General features: G+C 52.9%; 4 protein-coding genes across 4 annotated transcripts; 1 reads left to right on the top strand and 3 right to left on the bottom strand.

The window, feature by feature from the left end:
- Window positions 1–590: 590 nt before the first annotated feature.
- A1O3_00635 (uncharacterized protein) lies at window positions 591–2,701 on the top strand (the record flags this gene model as incomplete). The annotated part of the gene is made up of 2 exons (XM_007730785.1): window positions 591–2,381; window positions 2,447–2,701. 2 exons carry the CDS (start codon window positions 591–593, stop codon window positions 2,699–2,701), a joined length of 2,046 nt encoding a protein of 681 aa, XP_007728975.1.
- Window positions 2,702–4,049: 1,348 nt separating this feature from the next.
- A1O3_00634 (uncharacterized protein) lies at window positions 4,050–4,931 on the bottom strand (the record flags this gene model as incomplete). The annotated part of the gene is made up of 1 exon (XM_007730784.1): window positions 4,050–4,931. The coding sequence occupies one exon, from the start codon at window positions 4,929–4,931 to the stop codon at window positions 4,050–4,052; it is 882 nt and encodes a 293-aa protein (XP_007728974.1).
- A 622-nt stretch (window positions 4,932–5,553) lies between these two features.
- Window positions 5,554–8,904, bottom strand: A1O3_00633 (uncharacterized protein; the record flags this gene model as incomplete). The annotated part of the gene is made up of 1 exon (XM_007730783.1): window positions 5,554–8,904. One exon carries the CDS (start codon window positions 8,902–8,904, stop codon window positions 5,554–5,556), a length of 3,351 nt encoding a protein of 1,116 aa, XP_007728973.1.
- A 1,465-nt stretch (window positions 8,905–10,369) lies between these two features.
- A1O3_00632 (uncharacterized protein) lies at window positions 10,370–11,182 on the bottom strand (the record flags this gene model as incomplete). Its single annotated transcript, XM_007730782.1, has 3 exons — window positions 10,370–10,741; window positions 10,799–11,017; window positions 11,072–11,182. The coding sequence occupies 3 exons, from the start codon at window positions 11,180–11,182 to the stop codon at window positions 10,370–10,372; spliced, it is 702 nt and encodes a 233-aa protein (XP_007728972.1).
- Window positions 11,183–15,991: the final 4,809 nt, after the last annotated feature.

The following is a 15,991-nucleotide window of genomic DNA, read 5'->3' as shown; positions in this document are numbered from 1 at the left end:
TAATGGCATACATTAGGTAGCTAGCAGGCACCTACAGGTAGCTACTAGTATCCGAACCTACTTGCCAGGTACCTACCTATAGGGACGCTGTATATGGCATGATATATGCACCATGTCACTTTCATTGGCGTGCCCACCAAATAGTCATAGTATTAAAATGTCCAGCATGCCACTCGTCGACCCGTTCTACCACCTGTCGCTCGACTCCTCTCCAGAAGCTCGCCGGCGCCTGGGCACGCACGGGCTGTGCTTGCAGTCTCGGCCCTCGCCCCCCCACAAACGCCAACGAAAGTTGCCCTCCCGCTGCGGCCAAGAGTGACTCGCAAGCACCTGGCACGCGAGTATGAGCTTGAGCGTCTTAGGCACTAATCGAGCAAGTCGAATCGGGCATTGATTCCGCAGTCACTCTCTCTTGATCTGCGCTCTTCTCCCGACATGTCTCGACTCGTTGTATTCCTCCTCCGTGACGAGGATCTTATAAAGCCATCTTTCAGAAGTTTGTAGTGCTTATTGTCGTACTTTCAACCGTTCTTTTGCTTCTGCTAACACTTCGCACCACCGCTCTACCCACCTGCGACGCCAAACCCGGAATGGATCGACCGCCTTCTCGGACTCGGGCACCGCTGAGCCTAGAGGCATCTCTCGACGAAGAGAACAGAGAAGTTCTAGCTGCTCTCGATCGCGACAGAACTGCTAGCCCCCTACCTCCGGTCAGACGTTTCCGGACAGCTACACCCCCTCCACAGGTCCGGAGCATGCTCGATGTCGATTCGTCTGCACCCAGACACGGCTCCATAGCGGGCATCGGAGTGGGAGTTACCAGCCCCGATCAGTCCAGAAAACTTGTCAAGCTAGATCCCTCCGATCCCTCGACTTATACATCTACTCATTCGAGCAAACCCGGCTCGCCTGTCCTACAAAAGAGCCAGCCGGCAAGCACACGACCTCGAACCTCCTCGGAAGTGGACCAGCCTGTCGGCCTGCCTAAAATACCGCCGGACGACAGGCGTGGATTTGAACACAATTATCAATTCGATATGTCTTCTATACCTTCGACCGCGGGGACATCCACACGGTCACCGACCGAGACTCGAAGAGCACGGGAAGGATCAAGCACTGCTATGGCCGCGGCCATGTCGGGGGACTTTGCCTCTCTACATGTTGGATTACCAGGCGCAGGAGCCGGAAGACACAATTCTACAGTGACCTCGGGCACACATTCAAGATCGCCGTCGTCCAGAATTCGAATTGCCGAATCGTCCAAGCCGGGCTTCCTCAGCCCCACGAAAGCTGCATCTCCATTGACGACGAACGCTGGAACCGTTGTTGATGATCAAGCCCATCGGCGACTATCCAACAAATCTGGTAGCTTCTCCACGGTCACGGATGATTCGGAAGAGGGTGCCGGCCGTGTTCCCAATGATGAGGCGGCTGAAGAAGACGGTTCAGACGACAGCAGTGACGAGGATGTCATGTCTCCGAGTAGTGATGAAGACGAGACTAGAGGTCGGTCCGAGCGACGGGCACTGTCGGATGCTGAGGTCGACAAGACAAGATCTCCCGCTTCAAACGGAACGCCCTCGCCCGAGGTAGAGCTGAAGTCTCCACCGGTTCAGCACCCTGTCAAATCGCTACTCGAACCCTCGATTTCCATCACCAGTCCTTCCGGGGAGAACGTGCCAGAAGGGAAAGCACGCGTGCAGTCGTCGACCAGCTTTGCCCGATCATCGTCTGTGACTTCTGGCGAAGATGACGACGATGACGAGTTTGCAGCCATCAGGAAGGCCAAAACACTTGCCCTGAATATATCACCCCTAGATTCCACAGTACGTGACCGGCATGTTCGAATCATCTTGAGAGGCAATTGGACCAAATTCGACCAAGAGGCAAAGGCAGGCGAAAGAAATAACCGGCTCTACCTTGTCTGTAGCGATTTGAGTACCGAGGCCAGCTATGCCATGGAATGGGTCGTTGGGACGATGCTACGAGACGGTGACACGATTCTGGCCATCTATGCCACGGAGGATGAGAGTGCCGGGAAAGCAACCGAGGCGGACAAAGAGGTCCTTCAAGCCGAGGGTGCCAAAGCTGGTAAAGACGCTTCTGACATCATGAATTCTCTCACTCGGCAAACGACCCAAGGCGGTGGAACAAGTTTTGGCGCGGGCAGCACCAACAAATACGTCCCAGCTACCGAAATGCAGAGTCTGACTGGCTCGGCGGATACAAGGAGTTTGTCCAAAAAAGAACTGGAGCGATTGAAGGCGGTCGACGACATCACCCAGAACTTTTTGAAACTTGTCCGCAAGACCACTTTGCAGGTGAGATGTATGGTCGAAGTGATCCACTGTAAGAGTCCAAAACACTTGATTCTTGGTGCGGTAAGTCGATTCCATCCAGGTCATTGGTGAACAGCAGGAACCCGCAACTAATTCAGATGGGCCAGATTGACGAACTCGAACCGACACTCTGCGTCGTGGGTACCCGTGGCCGCAGTTCTCTCAAGGGCGTGCTTCTAGGATCTTTCTCGAACTATCTCGTCACCAAATCGTCGGTGCCTGTGATGGTGGCGCGCAAGAGACTGAAGAAGCCTCGGTCAGGGATCCGGGTCAGCAGTACCAAGATTCGGCTATCAAACAACCTGACGGCCAGCCATATGCCGACCAAGAGAAGAAGTTTGACACAAGCCAGGATCGACTGAGTTTGGTTCAGGGACTCATTTGGTAGTAGCAAGTTGCGTTTGAGCGGAATTGGTCGAGTCGAGTTTAAGCCACCAGTCTGGCCAAATAGATGAGCCATCGTCTCATCATAATGAAATATGCTCATCATGGTCTTGTTATGAATGACATGATATCAATCGGCGCGACGTCAGTTACAGTCACAGTTACTGTACTCTTACAGTTATTCTTCCAAGCGAAGCTTAGTGCTGGTGGAAAATTTAAAAAAAAAAACAAGAATTCTGAACCGAAGAGATCAGATCTGATTCCATCCCATCTGGTAGATAGATAGAACCCCTTGCCTGACACGTCACAAGAGGTGTTATCAATGCATTTCGAGCATGAGTATGAGTATGAACATGGAATGTCAAAGTCGCCTTAGCCGGGCCATGTATGTAGGTATGGTTCGGTGGAATGTTGTATACCTGAGATACCTTAGGTACCTAGGTACGGAGTAATGATGAACAACAGTCTCAACTCTCAATGTTTGTAAACGACAGTACTGATACTGATACTGATACTGTGGGTATGATTCATAGCTCCGAGCTACCTACCTACCTGTGTATCTGTATCCGTACTATTGACGGGCAATGTCAGGATACTCGCGAGCCTAGGCTTGGGGTTCAGTCTATGGTCTATGGTCTAGGGTCTATCAAGGTATCCTCTCCTGCTTCACTTCTGCTTCTGCTTCTGCCTCTGCTCTTCTTGGGAAAGCATCTCGGAGTTCTCGTCTCTTGCTTGCCCCTTCATTTGCGCCCTTGGTAACCCCTTCTCCTTCTCCTTCTCCCGCTTTGGGCTACATCGATGCTTCTGTTCTGGCCATAGAGGCATAGGTACTGGCACTAGCACTCGCATGGATTCGAAGTGAAGACTACCTTCACAACATGACAGCGCGGCGCCTCATCAGTCCTTACTGTGTGAGTAAGGTGGCCGTCCCACTGTCTCCGGCCACCCACTGTCTCACCACACGCACACATACATACATGTTGATACCAAGTCGCTTTAGCCCCAGATGTTTTCGGCCTAGGTCAGGAGGATGGGACCAGCTCGGATTGCATGTAGCTTGCCTAGTCTGATTCGTAGCTGTCGAGGATGTTTCGACTTTCGGTTTCGGTATTAGACGTGAAAGGCCGATGTCGAGCCAGACCAGAGTAGAGGAGCATGTTAGGACAAGGTGTAGACTTGGAGATAAGCATCACAATGACAGTCCCGGACACGGCACCTCCAACCGTCTTATACTTCCTTCCACTGCAGTGGGAGACTCGATCAGGGTGAAAGATGCGGACAGTCAGACGACACATGAGCCGCCAGCCGCAGACCGCAACGAGAGCGTCAAGGCTGCCGCGGGATATTTACCTCCATCATCCTCTTTTTGGGATTTCGCGGCAGGGCTTCCTGCCGTCTGCGTTCTTCAGCAGTAATGTTGTCTATGTTAGTGCCTGTAGGCTGACTCTGGGAATGGGATTGAGATTGAGATTGAGATTGAGGCTGACTTTGTCCCGTGGGAGGTTCCGATTGTGGTTCCGCTTCGGCTTGTACTCGCGGATTGTTCTCAGCAGCCGTATTTCCATGGCCCTCCATCGCGATGCGCAGGATCTCTCCCTCCAAATCGCCGACGTAGTCGATCTCGACGCCGGCCTCTTCAAGGATCCGCGCCGCTGCCGACTTTTGCACAAACGTGTCTGGTTCCCTTGCACCGTAGACAACCCTGTGCACGCCGCCACCACCACTGCTCCTCGTGGCCAAAATCCTCTCGACGCAAGGCTTGTTCCCACTCAATCGTTTCGCGCACGGTTCGAGCGTCGTGTACAGCGTCACCCTGGCCGCGGGGTCCAAGAACTCCGGACACTCGTGCAGCCGCGACTCGGGGAGGTTGTGGCGTGCCGCAAGCTTGGCCAGCGCGTTCTGCTCGGCGTGCGTGTTGCCCGCGAGTTCGAGGGTGTAACCTGTGGCGAGCACCTGGGCTTCTCTTTTCCCGTCGGAAGAGTCGTGTCCTTGTCCTTTTCCTTTTCTGGGCACGTCGCTCTCGTCGGCCTGATGGGATGGCGACGGGATCGGGATGGGAGAGGGAACCGCGACAAGGACACAGCCGACACGGAAGTTTGTCGGTTTGGGAGGAGACAGGCGCGCTAGGTCCAGTGCGTCCGCGAGATACTGGACGTCTTCGGCCCTCTGTTTGTCCTTCCCCTTCTCACTCTGGCTCTGCTCGGGCATTGCCTTGATTCCTCCAGTAGCTGCCACCTCACTCGGACGTAGGCTGAAGGAGAGATAGATTGTCTTGGTATGTGGGTTGGAGAGAGGTTCCGAATGGGGATGGTGGAGATGTAAACCAATCTCTCTCTACAGAGTATACGAAGTCTGGAGTAGAGTACGGAGTTACCATATGTATCCGTAAGTCAAGATGTGGGTGAAATGGCCACTAAAAACAGCGGTCGTGGGCGCTGCTTTTAGACCACCACTCAGGAGGTCTAAGCCTGGCGTACTACCTAGACCTATAGGTACTCCGTACAGGTACAATAGCCTATCGAGGAATTGTATCGTGTTTACAGTCCAGATCGCTGGATATGCTGAATATATACATCTAGTCAAGATACATATATGATATCTATAAAAATAGTCGTACATGGAGCCTATATTCCCCGGACCAACCCTGAACTCGTCTGGTCCCCCTTTGGCGCTGCCGATATTGTCCAGCGTTGAATTCCCTTAACAAAGCATAACCGTTCCCATTCCCTCCGCCCAGTCCTCCCATCGGCCAGTCTTCCCATCAACTCTCCCGTGCAGAAAACAACTCCTCCGTAGCGTTATTAAATCCCCACATATATTAACCGTCAGTTCATGCGTTGGCCAAAATCTTCGACCCGTGGGCGGCCGTCGGAGACTCTGCCATGCTGGACTTCCCCAGCAAGACCGCTAGCTGGTCGACGTCGCTCTCGGTGGCTGCCTTCGCTTTGCCCCGTCGGTGTGCCTCGTGAAGCGCTTGGTCCTCGGCCTCAGTTGGTGGTACTGGTGTGGGTTGCGTTCGGTCTTTTCGTTCTCGTAGTATCTTCAATAGCCCGCACACCTCATCTTCGAGATCGTCCAAATCCACTGTCTCTCGGCTGTGGACCAGTTTCTTTCTATACATCCTCAACATCCGCCCCGCCTGTTCTGTCGCCATGCCCAGACTGCCAAAGTCGGACGCTTGGCTCATGCTCTGCCGCCGACTTTGAGTCAGGCCTTGGGACCGTAGATCCGTAGGAACGGATGGTGGTCGTCGAAGTCGGCTGTTGTTCGGTTGTTGCCGCTGCTTGGGCGTGGTGGGAACCGACAAGGGGAAGAAGGATGGAGGTGATCGTGACCTGTCGAGACCTCGTGTTCTTCTCGATCCGACATCTCTACTCAGGTCTGTGCGCGACTGCTGCTTCTTCAGTCTGGATTCTCCCCGGCCTCTGGGTGACGGAGAACGTCGCAGGTTCAACTTCTCCTTGGTGCCTAAGCTGTCAGTGGCCACAGGAACGTCGGTAACTTTGGTCGGGGTTTCTTCAACATCTTCCATGGTTGTCGACAAAGCAAGCCTTGAGGTCTTCCTTCTCAGTCTGACCGGTGATAATGATCGAGGGGTGGTCGGTGATGCCGTGCCTCCTTTGGTCAAGTCTGCAATGTCCAATTTTGTCAACACTTTTCTCAAGGGTGGGAGAGATGCTGGACTTGGTTTGGCACTGGCCGTCTGCGTCTCATCTGTCAAAAACCCCTGCCCTTGGGTTCGATCTGGTGAAGTGTTCTGCGCTGACAATAGGCTCGCCGTCTTGACAATTCGCCAGATCATTATCGTGCCGTCCAGCCCTGTACTGACAAGAGTCGGCTCCCTCCCAGAAACGGCATCGTCGGACTGCTCGAGCAAGGCAACGTCGCTCACGCCTTCGGTATGTCCCGACTCTCGTCCTAGTAGAGTGAGATTTCGCTCATTGTATACTCGGATGGATTTGTCCAAAGAACAATATCCGATCAGCAGTCCTTGGATCGTATCTGGAGCGTCAGGAATGGGAGTGCAGATGATGGAATTCAGAAACACCGTGTCGTCGCTTTCGGAATCCCCGACCTTGAATGAATCCATCACTGTGCCGGTCAAGAAGTCTACTTTGCTGATGCGACGATCCATAGTGGCCACCGCAAGCATAGTGGCGGATGACATGGTCATTGACAACGGAGCACTCTTGAGCGTCAAGACTTTGGTTGACAAGTATGCAACAGCTTGAATCCCATCCTGCTCCCTCAATACGCGTTCACGAATAATCAACGATCGATCTGCGGAACACGAAAGCAGTTTACCCCCGGCCTGGGCAAACAAGATCTGGTTGACAGACCCAACGTGATCATCCATCGTTTGGAGAAGCTCGAAGTTGTCTCCGGCCAACCGGAAGAGTTGCACCGTTCGATCTCGGCTGCACGTTGCTATCAACGATTCCCCATCAGAGACCGCAATACTCATGACCTCTGAACCGTGTGCTCGAATGGTGTGCACGACTCCCCAATCTTGGTCTTTGATTAGTTTGAGCAATCCGAAGCGGTCGCCCGCAATGAAATGTCCACGAGCGGGCCAATATCGTATCCGACTGAGCTCATTCTGAAGATTTTCACCGTCCATGCCTATCTCGTCGAGATCGAGGTGTCTTTGATGCAACATTGCGCCATCGGCACTCCAGAATTTAACCTCGCCGTTCTTTGACCACGTAAAGAAATCTCCCAAGTGGGATGTCGCGGGGAGAGCTTGCACCCCCTGCAAAACACTGTTGTGGGCGGCGAATGTCGGCTGAGGCTGATCATAATCGTCCACGTCACGACGTTGTATCTGCAGGCTTCCATCGTTGTCAAGTGTGATTGTATGATTCTCAAGGATGCCAACTGCCATCACACTCTTTCCTGTCTGCCGCACGAGGCCGAGAGAGCGGCGGATTGACGACGGTCGAGAAGGCTTCCGCCGTGAAGTGCTACCACATGGTTCATTCTCCTGTTTCAATAGAGACTCAAAATCTTCATAATAAATCCCATACGATGTGCCGACCAGAATCTGCTTGCTAGAAGCAAGGTAGGCAATCGAAGTTATGGATAAGTCGGTCTTCTTAAGCACTTGTAACTCCGGCGTTGCTCGAGAGACGTCCACGGCGCAAAGATGTCCGGTCTCAGTGCCTAAGATAAGAAGCTTTTGATCAACCGATGTCAGACATGTGAAAGTTGAGTCTACCATTGATCCTAACAGACAATTCCGGCCTTGAAGAGGTGTAGGTCCAGGACTGCATGGATAAATCTCGGACGGCCGATATTTCGACTTCCTTGTAGGTGATTGTTTCGTCGGGTCTTTGACATGCCAGGTTTTGATATGTCTTGTTCCAACGGTGACCAAATTGTTGCCGCACCACATCATGTCGCAGATGTTGGCGGTACATTTGTTGGCGGAGTGCAGGCTCAGTTGACCCGTCTTGGAGTTCAATGACCATACAAACAGAAATCCGTCATTCAGATTCCCCAATGTCGCCAGATATCGCATGTCGGCGCTGAAGGCTATACAGCGGACCCCGTAGGTATGATCAGTCACAATCGAGGTGGGGATCTCGCCGGAGGCATCGTCAACAGTCGAATACAGCAAAACTCGAGGATTGTAACCTGATTCTCCAACAGCAAGCCAGCGACCGTCCGAACTCAGTGCGACACAGGATGTGGACTTGATGCGTTCCCGTGCGGTCCAGGTCTGGCCGGCCGAGTCTTCTAGCCACTCGCGTCCGAATGAACCACCAGTGTAATCATCTTGTCCCCTTTGTGACATAAATGCTGTCGTCCTCCTCTTCGAGGGCGTCGCCGCTGGAGAGCCTTCATAATAGGCGGTGGGAGGATGGATGGAGGGCGCGGTGGGTCGGGCTTTGAAGTACCGCTGCAAAGGTACGGTATTTGGATCGACTTTGGCCAGCACCGCAACAGCTCCTGCACAATATGCGTAGGTTCCTGTTGCCAGACAGCATGCCAATCCGCTCGGATTATTTGTAGTCGTTCCAATCACCTTTTGTAACTGGAGTGTGATATCGGAGGATCGTGCTTTGCGAGGCGATGCGGCGCCGAACTTTGGCACGACGGGAGAGCCAGTTGGCGCTGTGCGGAGAGACGGACTTTGGGTGTTGAGCCTGCTTCGAAGGGCGTACGAATGCGAGGCCATCATTCACATTGTCGGCTTGAAGGGGGTGACAGGGGCCAAAAGGAGCCGGTGTTCTGCAAGGCGGGTGTTGCGTCGTGATACAACCACAGATCAGTGGCAGAGTTCAACGGCCATTCATGCTGTCGCGAGTGTGAGAGGGCGTTTTTTCAAGGAAACCCCATCCCATCTCTTCTGCAAGGATCAGAAGGGGAAGATTGAAAGTGTCAATATTGAGCCAGTTCCGCTATGGGCAATTGGGCTCATCTATCCTTCATTCTGCGACTGACTGGCGCACGTCCACTTTTTGTGTTTACATTCCTCACCAATGCAGACATCCGCAGGCTCAGCCACATGAGGCTGGCTGGCAGGGAAAGAGGTGGCGCGCGGGCCTTGGCCTGTGGCTAGAGAAAAGATCTTACTAATGGCTGATGTCAGCAGCAAGTTTGAACTCTGGCACCTAGGGTTAGGGTTAGGGTTAGGGTTAGCTTACCCTAGGTGTCTGGTGGGCTTATATAGGCTTCGCCAGTGCCACCAACCCCTCGGCAGGGCAGGGCATAATTACGGTCTTTGCGATCTTGAAACACCTTGGCCTACCATACCGCAGACAGAGATGTATCCGTACTCCGTCTTTCGAAGCTGTCTTGGAATTTTCCGCGGTATGGCTTGCACGCCAGGGGTCAGTTAGTTCTGGCCAAGTGACTACTAGTATAGGGTCAGTCCCCGGACGCCTGATGAACGATTTCTTTGTGCGTGCTATTCTTCGTTCTTCGAATGTGACACATACATCCGTGCCGGCATGATTGATGGAGCTAGCGTTGGTCCAGGAAAATCACGCCTTGGACCCTTGCTGCCCTCCCACCAACTACTGTACCACAAATGCTTCCTTCAGGCCGCCCTCCACCATTTGCGCCGGACCCAGTAATGACCATAGGTGAACATGTGGGTGCCTTATAAGGCGGGCAGCGGGGCTCAGACATTAGTCTTTAGTCTTTCGGAATTCTTCCTAAGAAACTCTACAGCCGTTTCATGCAGCCAACCGCATCCTTGGCCATATTCCTTTATGGGAGTAGGCCGTGGGTCAATGCTCGACCAGGGGTGGATCAGCTGCAGGGAGCAGGATCAACACTTTCTGATTCCTGATCCAGGGCTCATAGTGATCTGTTCTCGAGACGATTTTTCACATGCTTTGTCTGGCTGGGCTGAGAGGCTCTTCGGTGGAGGTGCCATTTGATACAGAGTTTATCATCAGCAATACTGTGCTTCTTGCCAGACTACGTCTCGGTGACGCCTGCCTCCCGAATCCTCGCGTACCTTGAAAATCCCACATGTTCGTCAATAGGATAACGAGGGTAAAGACCGAATCCGCTCCGCAAATGGTAAATAACGTTGAAAAAGAAGAATGTCTCCTGTCAAGGTTGGTATATCGCTGCTTCTTAAAAACGCCGAACTGCCAGTGATCAACCCAAACCCTTGGGTCGAGAGGTCGCTATAATGAGTCTTCAAAGGAGTGTAAGGAGAACTCGGAATTGAGATCTACTGCCGTCTTGTCGAAATAGCAGTCAGGCCCATCGTGAAGCATGTCATGTCCCGAGAAGGCGTCGAACTTGTCGAACTTGTCTGGAAGGAGCATATCACTAAAGGATTGATCCTGGCATGATCGCAGAGAGTTGATCTCGGTTGTGAGCTCCGCAATCCTGTTATTTAGTTTTGCGACCTCGTCGGACTGCCGGGTGTATGTCTGCAAGAGATCCTGGTGTTTCTCATGGATGTCTTCTAGTTGAAGCTCTAAACCTTTGACGTGCTTTTCCTTCCGTTCTCGAAATGCTCTTTGAGAAGCTCGATTCTGGGCTCGTCGTCTCTGAATCTGCGCGTTAGTACCTGCCGAACAGAACATCAAGTAGAGCAGGTGACGCACCAAATGCATGTTGGTGATTGTATCCTTGTCCTTCGTAGGAGCTGACGTGCTGCCTGACCTTCGTCTCCTTCGCACGTTCGCGCCGAGCGTAGTTTGGTCGTTGTATTCGACGGAGATCTTGGCGGATTGTGTGGCAGGATAGTAGCTAGAAGGCGTCGCTCCGTACTGGAACATGTCATAGTGCAGAGGCGCACTATTAAGCATCATTCGATTGATTTGCTGATGTCAAATCAGTCCAGGTGTTCTTCCCACCGCAAGACGAGTTGTGCATACATGAGGAGAACTTGGACTCGAGCTCTCCGAGGTGCTATCAAAATAATGCCCGGTAGTGAAAAATGATTGATTTGGTGACTGTGAGGGCGAGCCCACAAAACCGTAGTCCATGGTGATATGATGGTACTAATGCGCAGCTATAAAAGGATTTCCGAGTGCGAGACGTAATCTGGCGGCTGAGAGCTTGAGTAAATGTCGAGGAACACAGACCGGCTAGGAGGAGAAGGAGTCTGTATATCACCAATGTCAGAAGTGGTGAAGAGGGTGGCTTCCTGGAGCATGGTAAAGATATAACTCGCCCTGGCGATCTGCCCGTGCCTGTCTGTAACCCGAGCAGCGCTAGCGGAGCCGACGAGGATTATTGTTCTGCCATTATTGTTGTAGCACCGACACTAACCCGCGCATTTGCGCTGCTTACCATACGGCGTCTGTCGGGCTTTGCGGGCATATGGCAGACCAGGAGCACTGTTGGCCGTCGGGAAAACAAATGGGCATCAGAGACCCCTGCCAGGTGGATGAGCCAGGACCAGGCGCAACCAGTCGGAGAGATGCCCCCGGTAACCAGAAGAGGTTTGGCTCTAATTAGCGTGGAAAGCCCAAGCGTTTTAGAAGCCCATTAGAAGCGTTGAGCCTGAGGTCAGCAAGCCACCGGAGTGGCCACTGGCAGCGAGCGCACGGGACGGAGAAGACAAGAGGGGTTCGGGCGCCGCGGTGAGAAAACGGGCCTGGGTAGAAGGTAGAACGTGGGGGCCAGCGCGCGACGGTTGGACGAGATGGAGGTTGGAGGTTGGAGGTTGGAGGTTGGAGGTTGGAGCCTGAAGCTTGAAGACGAGCAGAGTCAAAGAGTCATCCGTCTGATGAGCGGCAGGGTTAATTAGCACATTTCGAGAGGGAACTGGATTTCCGGTTTGGGAAAGTGCCCTAAGCATCTAGCATCTTTTTTAGCTTCGAGCAAGAAAGCAGTCGCACAGTCCACAGTCCACAGTCACACCTGCCACCTGTCGCTGTCGTTATCGGAGAGTCTTTTGCCCGCATCTCTCTCTATAGTCTATACGTCAGCGCCCCCGCGATACCAGGAGTCTAATCATTTCACATGAAAGACTGCCTGATTGCCATACAGTTACACCATACGTCCACCTGAAGTCCCTATCTAGGTAAGGTACCTAGGTAGTATGTTCATTCTTTAGTAGTACTACGTTGTGCTGGTCCCTCCCCCCCGCGCATGATGCAGGCGTCCACTCCCTGGCCTCGTCTCTCCAACCTTTGGACACCTTTGGGCAAAAGAAAGCTGCTCATGTAAGATGTTTTCTGCTGATCAATAATCCTTGGATTGGAGTCTCGGCGTCGCTTCTAGATCGCTTCTGCAGCTATTGTTTGGTTTCCAGCTTTGACCCCTGACTTTTGACACGTTGGCACCCGAAGCCTGTCTGTCTGTCTGTGCTTGGGAGTCTTCCGTCGGAAAACCGTTGGATGAAAAATACAACTGCCTAGGGCACATTCCTCATCCGGAAGTTCGTGGCGTATTTTTGAGTTTGGTGACCTCGGGTATACTCCGTGTATCTCATGCTGAATACCTGCTCCACGTCCCACTGTCACGCTTGACCTCACAGCGTAATGGGTATATCTGTGCCTCATTCGTTCTCCAGTGTAGACCGTGTCGATCATCAAATGCTGTGGTCTACTATCCCAATAATCGTCCTTGTGTCTTTCAGGCCTTCTCTATGAGTCCGGATCACCAGCGTGGCCAGGAATTTGGGTTCCGCGTTCTACTTGGAACTAGAGGAGTAGGGCTGGATACTTCAAGTTCAGGTTGGTTATGCCTTGTGCCAAGGAGGGCACCTGCCTGATGCAGCAAAGATCCGGTTGACATTCCGGATAGTATGCAGTGGGCAGGTTGTAGTCCCAGATTTCAAGCTTCTTATCTTTGATAGTCCTCAGTGTTATCGCGCGGATGTGGTCTCATAAGCATATGCGGAACACATTTTGGATCTGATTAGTGTTTCCGACTTCCCCTTGCGCGATTCAGGACTCCCTGCCCAGCTAACAGATCCCGTCTGCGGCACTTCGCACTGGTACAGCCATCATAACGGGCATGTGATCGAGATCATCCGGTCTGGCAGACCCAAGTCGGCTTCGAAGACGCCGACTAAACTCTCTGGGGAATGATTTTAACATGACTTAATCCTAGTTGCCATGTGGCTTGTGCTATAGCACCACTATAGCACCACTGTATCTCCTTGGTGCCGAAAGAGGATGGTCCGCCTGAAGGAATAACCCGGACAGCGGGAATGACTTCTCCCAGAGTGTTTCAACGGTGGACAAGCTCTCATCGGACAAGGCCTTGCGCTCGCAGGTCAGACGTAGTTCAAGACAGTCAAGGACTAAATTTGACACAGGCTCCAATACTCGATCGTGGAAGTCGTCGACAAGCAGATCACAGGCGGCTGCGGCTTTGAGTGGAATCTGGAGGATCTCCTCTGGATCGACAAAACTGTGGGCACAGTTTGGCGATCTGATCTCGAAGTTCGGGAAGCTCTCCGTGGTAGATGTGGCTGACTGACATGAAGCAGGTGGCGAGGGAGGGACACCCTCAGGTAGACACGCCACAGAATCATGCTGCAGGGCCAGTAAAGTAGCTACCTAGGTAGGTACGGAGTACATGCAGCGTCTCAGTCAGTACGTAATCCTCCGGGTGCAGCTGGTGCAGCAAGGCAAATCAATGACAGTTTCCAATACCATAAAGCTTAGCATGACGTAGACGGTGTTGCTCGCGAGTTGTACACCCGCGCGAAATCATTTAGCCGAGATGTTGTTGGGGGGAACGGGGGAAATCTTCCAGAAGGAGGCCGGGTGGTAGTTGTACCGTCATCAGTATGACGGGATATGCGGCGCAGCCAAAGGAAAAGGTGCATCTGAAACCCCTCAGAGATTATCAAGTACTCCAGGTTGTCACTACTCCGTAGATGCCGCTGGATTCATGCACACCAGCCAGCACGTCGGCAATCAACAGCAGTATTTCTTCTCTGCAAAGGCTGGGGTGGACTAGAAATAGCTAGCCCGGGGGGAGAGGGACTCTTTACCTAATCTTGCACCCTTAGGACCCCGAACGTGACGACCAATAGTGTGAACATTGGGCATGTGCGATAGCACGTATTGGTGTTCTTTTGTACCTCAGCATAAGATCAAAGTATTCTGCCGACAAGTTCGACAATTTTCTTCAGACTGTGTAGGACGGAGTACGGATGCTTTGAGGAAAACCGAAGGAAGGTATCCAGCGCTAGGGCTGCGTCGCCACTGTCAGTGCCTGCCGATTGACTCGAAGCCCAGCAGAATCAGGCCCACGATGGCGAGTTACAGATGCTGGTACGGAGTACGAGTAGATTGGAGGTTGATTCGTAGTCAAGGCATCTGGGACGTAGGCCGACTGGCTAACGGTACCGTGGTATAGTAGGGAGCTTTCAAAAGCTTGTCTTGATGCCACGGTTCATGATGAAGAGACGGGAGATGATGGGATAGAGACAGTACCATACTCTGTAGACGAATGCGCAGTTGTCTTAGGCAGGGGTGCAAGGGGGAGGTATCGTGCGGAGGGCGGAAGACGGAGGACGGAGGATTCGTATACTACCACCCTACCGCCTAATTACGGATACTGCATACTGCTGCGTACCCCAAGTCGTGCCAATAAACTTCAAACTGTTAGTCTGCGCTGCGGTCCGGAAACAAGACGTGATTGATCCACGTGCACTGCGCATTGGTAAAGTGTCACCAGGAGCCGGAGTGAATCAATGAACACCGGTACCTGCCTGTTGCCTATTGCCTACCAGGTATTATTGCATACCTGTGCTTGCGGCTACTATAAAGCCGTTGATGCCTCGCGCCCCCAATGTCATTCACTACGACTGCCACACAACGGGCACGCATTCAATTATTCAGTCGGCTTCGGATCGTCCCTCTCACGGCTGAGACCCTTGTGTTAGGACGGAGTGATAGCCCACGCCTCAGCCTTCCACCTTACCAGTCCCAGGCTGGCTGCTCCGGCTGCTCCGTCGTTCCAGTCTCCATTATTATCTGTCAGCCGTGGGTCAAAGGCGACAAGGAAGAGATAGGCGCTGAATGGACTAGATACGGAGTACGTACAGAGTCCTGTTAGGTACATACCAGTATCAGTATCCACACGGCACGTGAACAGAAACACAGCTGTCTGGTAGGCGGTTACGTTGTACAGAGGACAGTAGGGACGTAGTTAATAAATCGCTCCCCCCTGGAATACACAATCTCAGATCCAGTATCCGTATCTCTGCCTGCTGCACATGGATGGAAACAAAGCATCCTCCCCTGACGATTGCTCTGTCTCCGGACTCTGGGGCTGGCCCGCGCCACCTGGCCCCTAAAGCCCACGGAAACATGCGCCCTCCCTGTCTTGCGAACAATAATGCCTGGCCGTGCTTCTGCTCCTCTAGGCTGGCCACTACTACCTGTTCTTCCCCTTTAGAGCCTCCACTCGGTGGGCCGAGAACTTGCGCTTCCAGGCATCTGCGGCCCATCAAGTGCCCTGAACGCCCTGTCAGTCGCCCTTCTGTCCTTGCTGAGTCTCTGTAGGCCCCACGAACCCATGTTGAATGGAGTTGTGTGCCCATTAGTCCCCCGGCCATTCATCTCAGTCGTCTCTCTAGCTGCGAAGGACCCTTGTCGAATGGCATTACAGCAGTCAACTTGACTCCATACCCGCTCTACAGTGCCGTTTGCCTACGACCTAAATCACAGCATCTCCTGATCCGGCTCGCCGTGCTTCACTTTGCTCTGTGCACGACGAGTTAGGGTGCTTCAACACTGCATTGGGAACGTCCACATCGCATCGTCAACGCTCGTCGAACTGCTCTAGGTATTTTCCCACCTGACCCAAGAAGCTGGTCAGCAAGA

The sequence above is a fragment of the Capronia epimyces genome (genome assembly GCF_000585565.1).
Source record: "Capronia epimyces CBS 606.96 chromosome Unknown aczIQ-supercont1.1, whole genome shotgun sequence".
Lineage (NCBI taxonomy): Eukaryota > Fungi > Ascomycota > Eurotiomycetes > Chaetothyriales > Herpotrichiellaceae > Capronia > Capronia epimyces.
The sequence above is the reverse complement of the archived record's forward strand: the minus strand, read 5'-3'. Positions and strand labels throughout refer to the sequence as shown.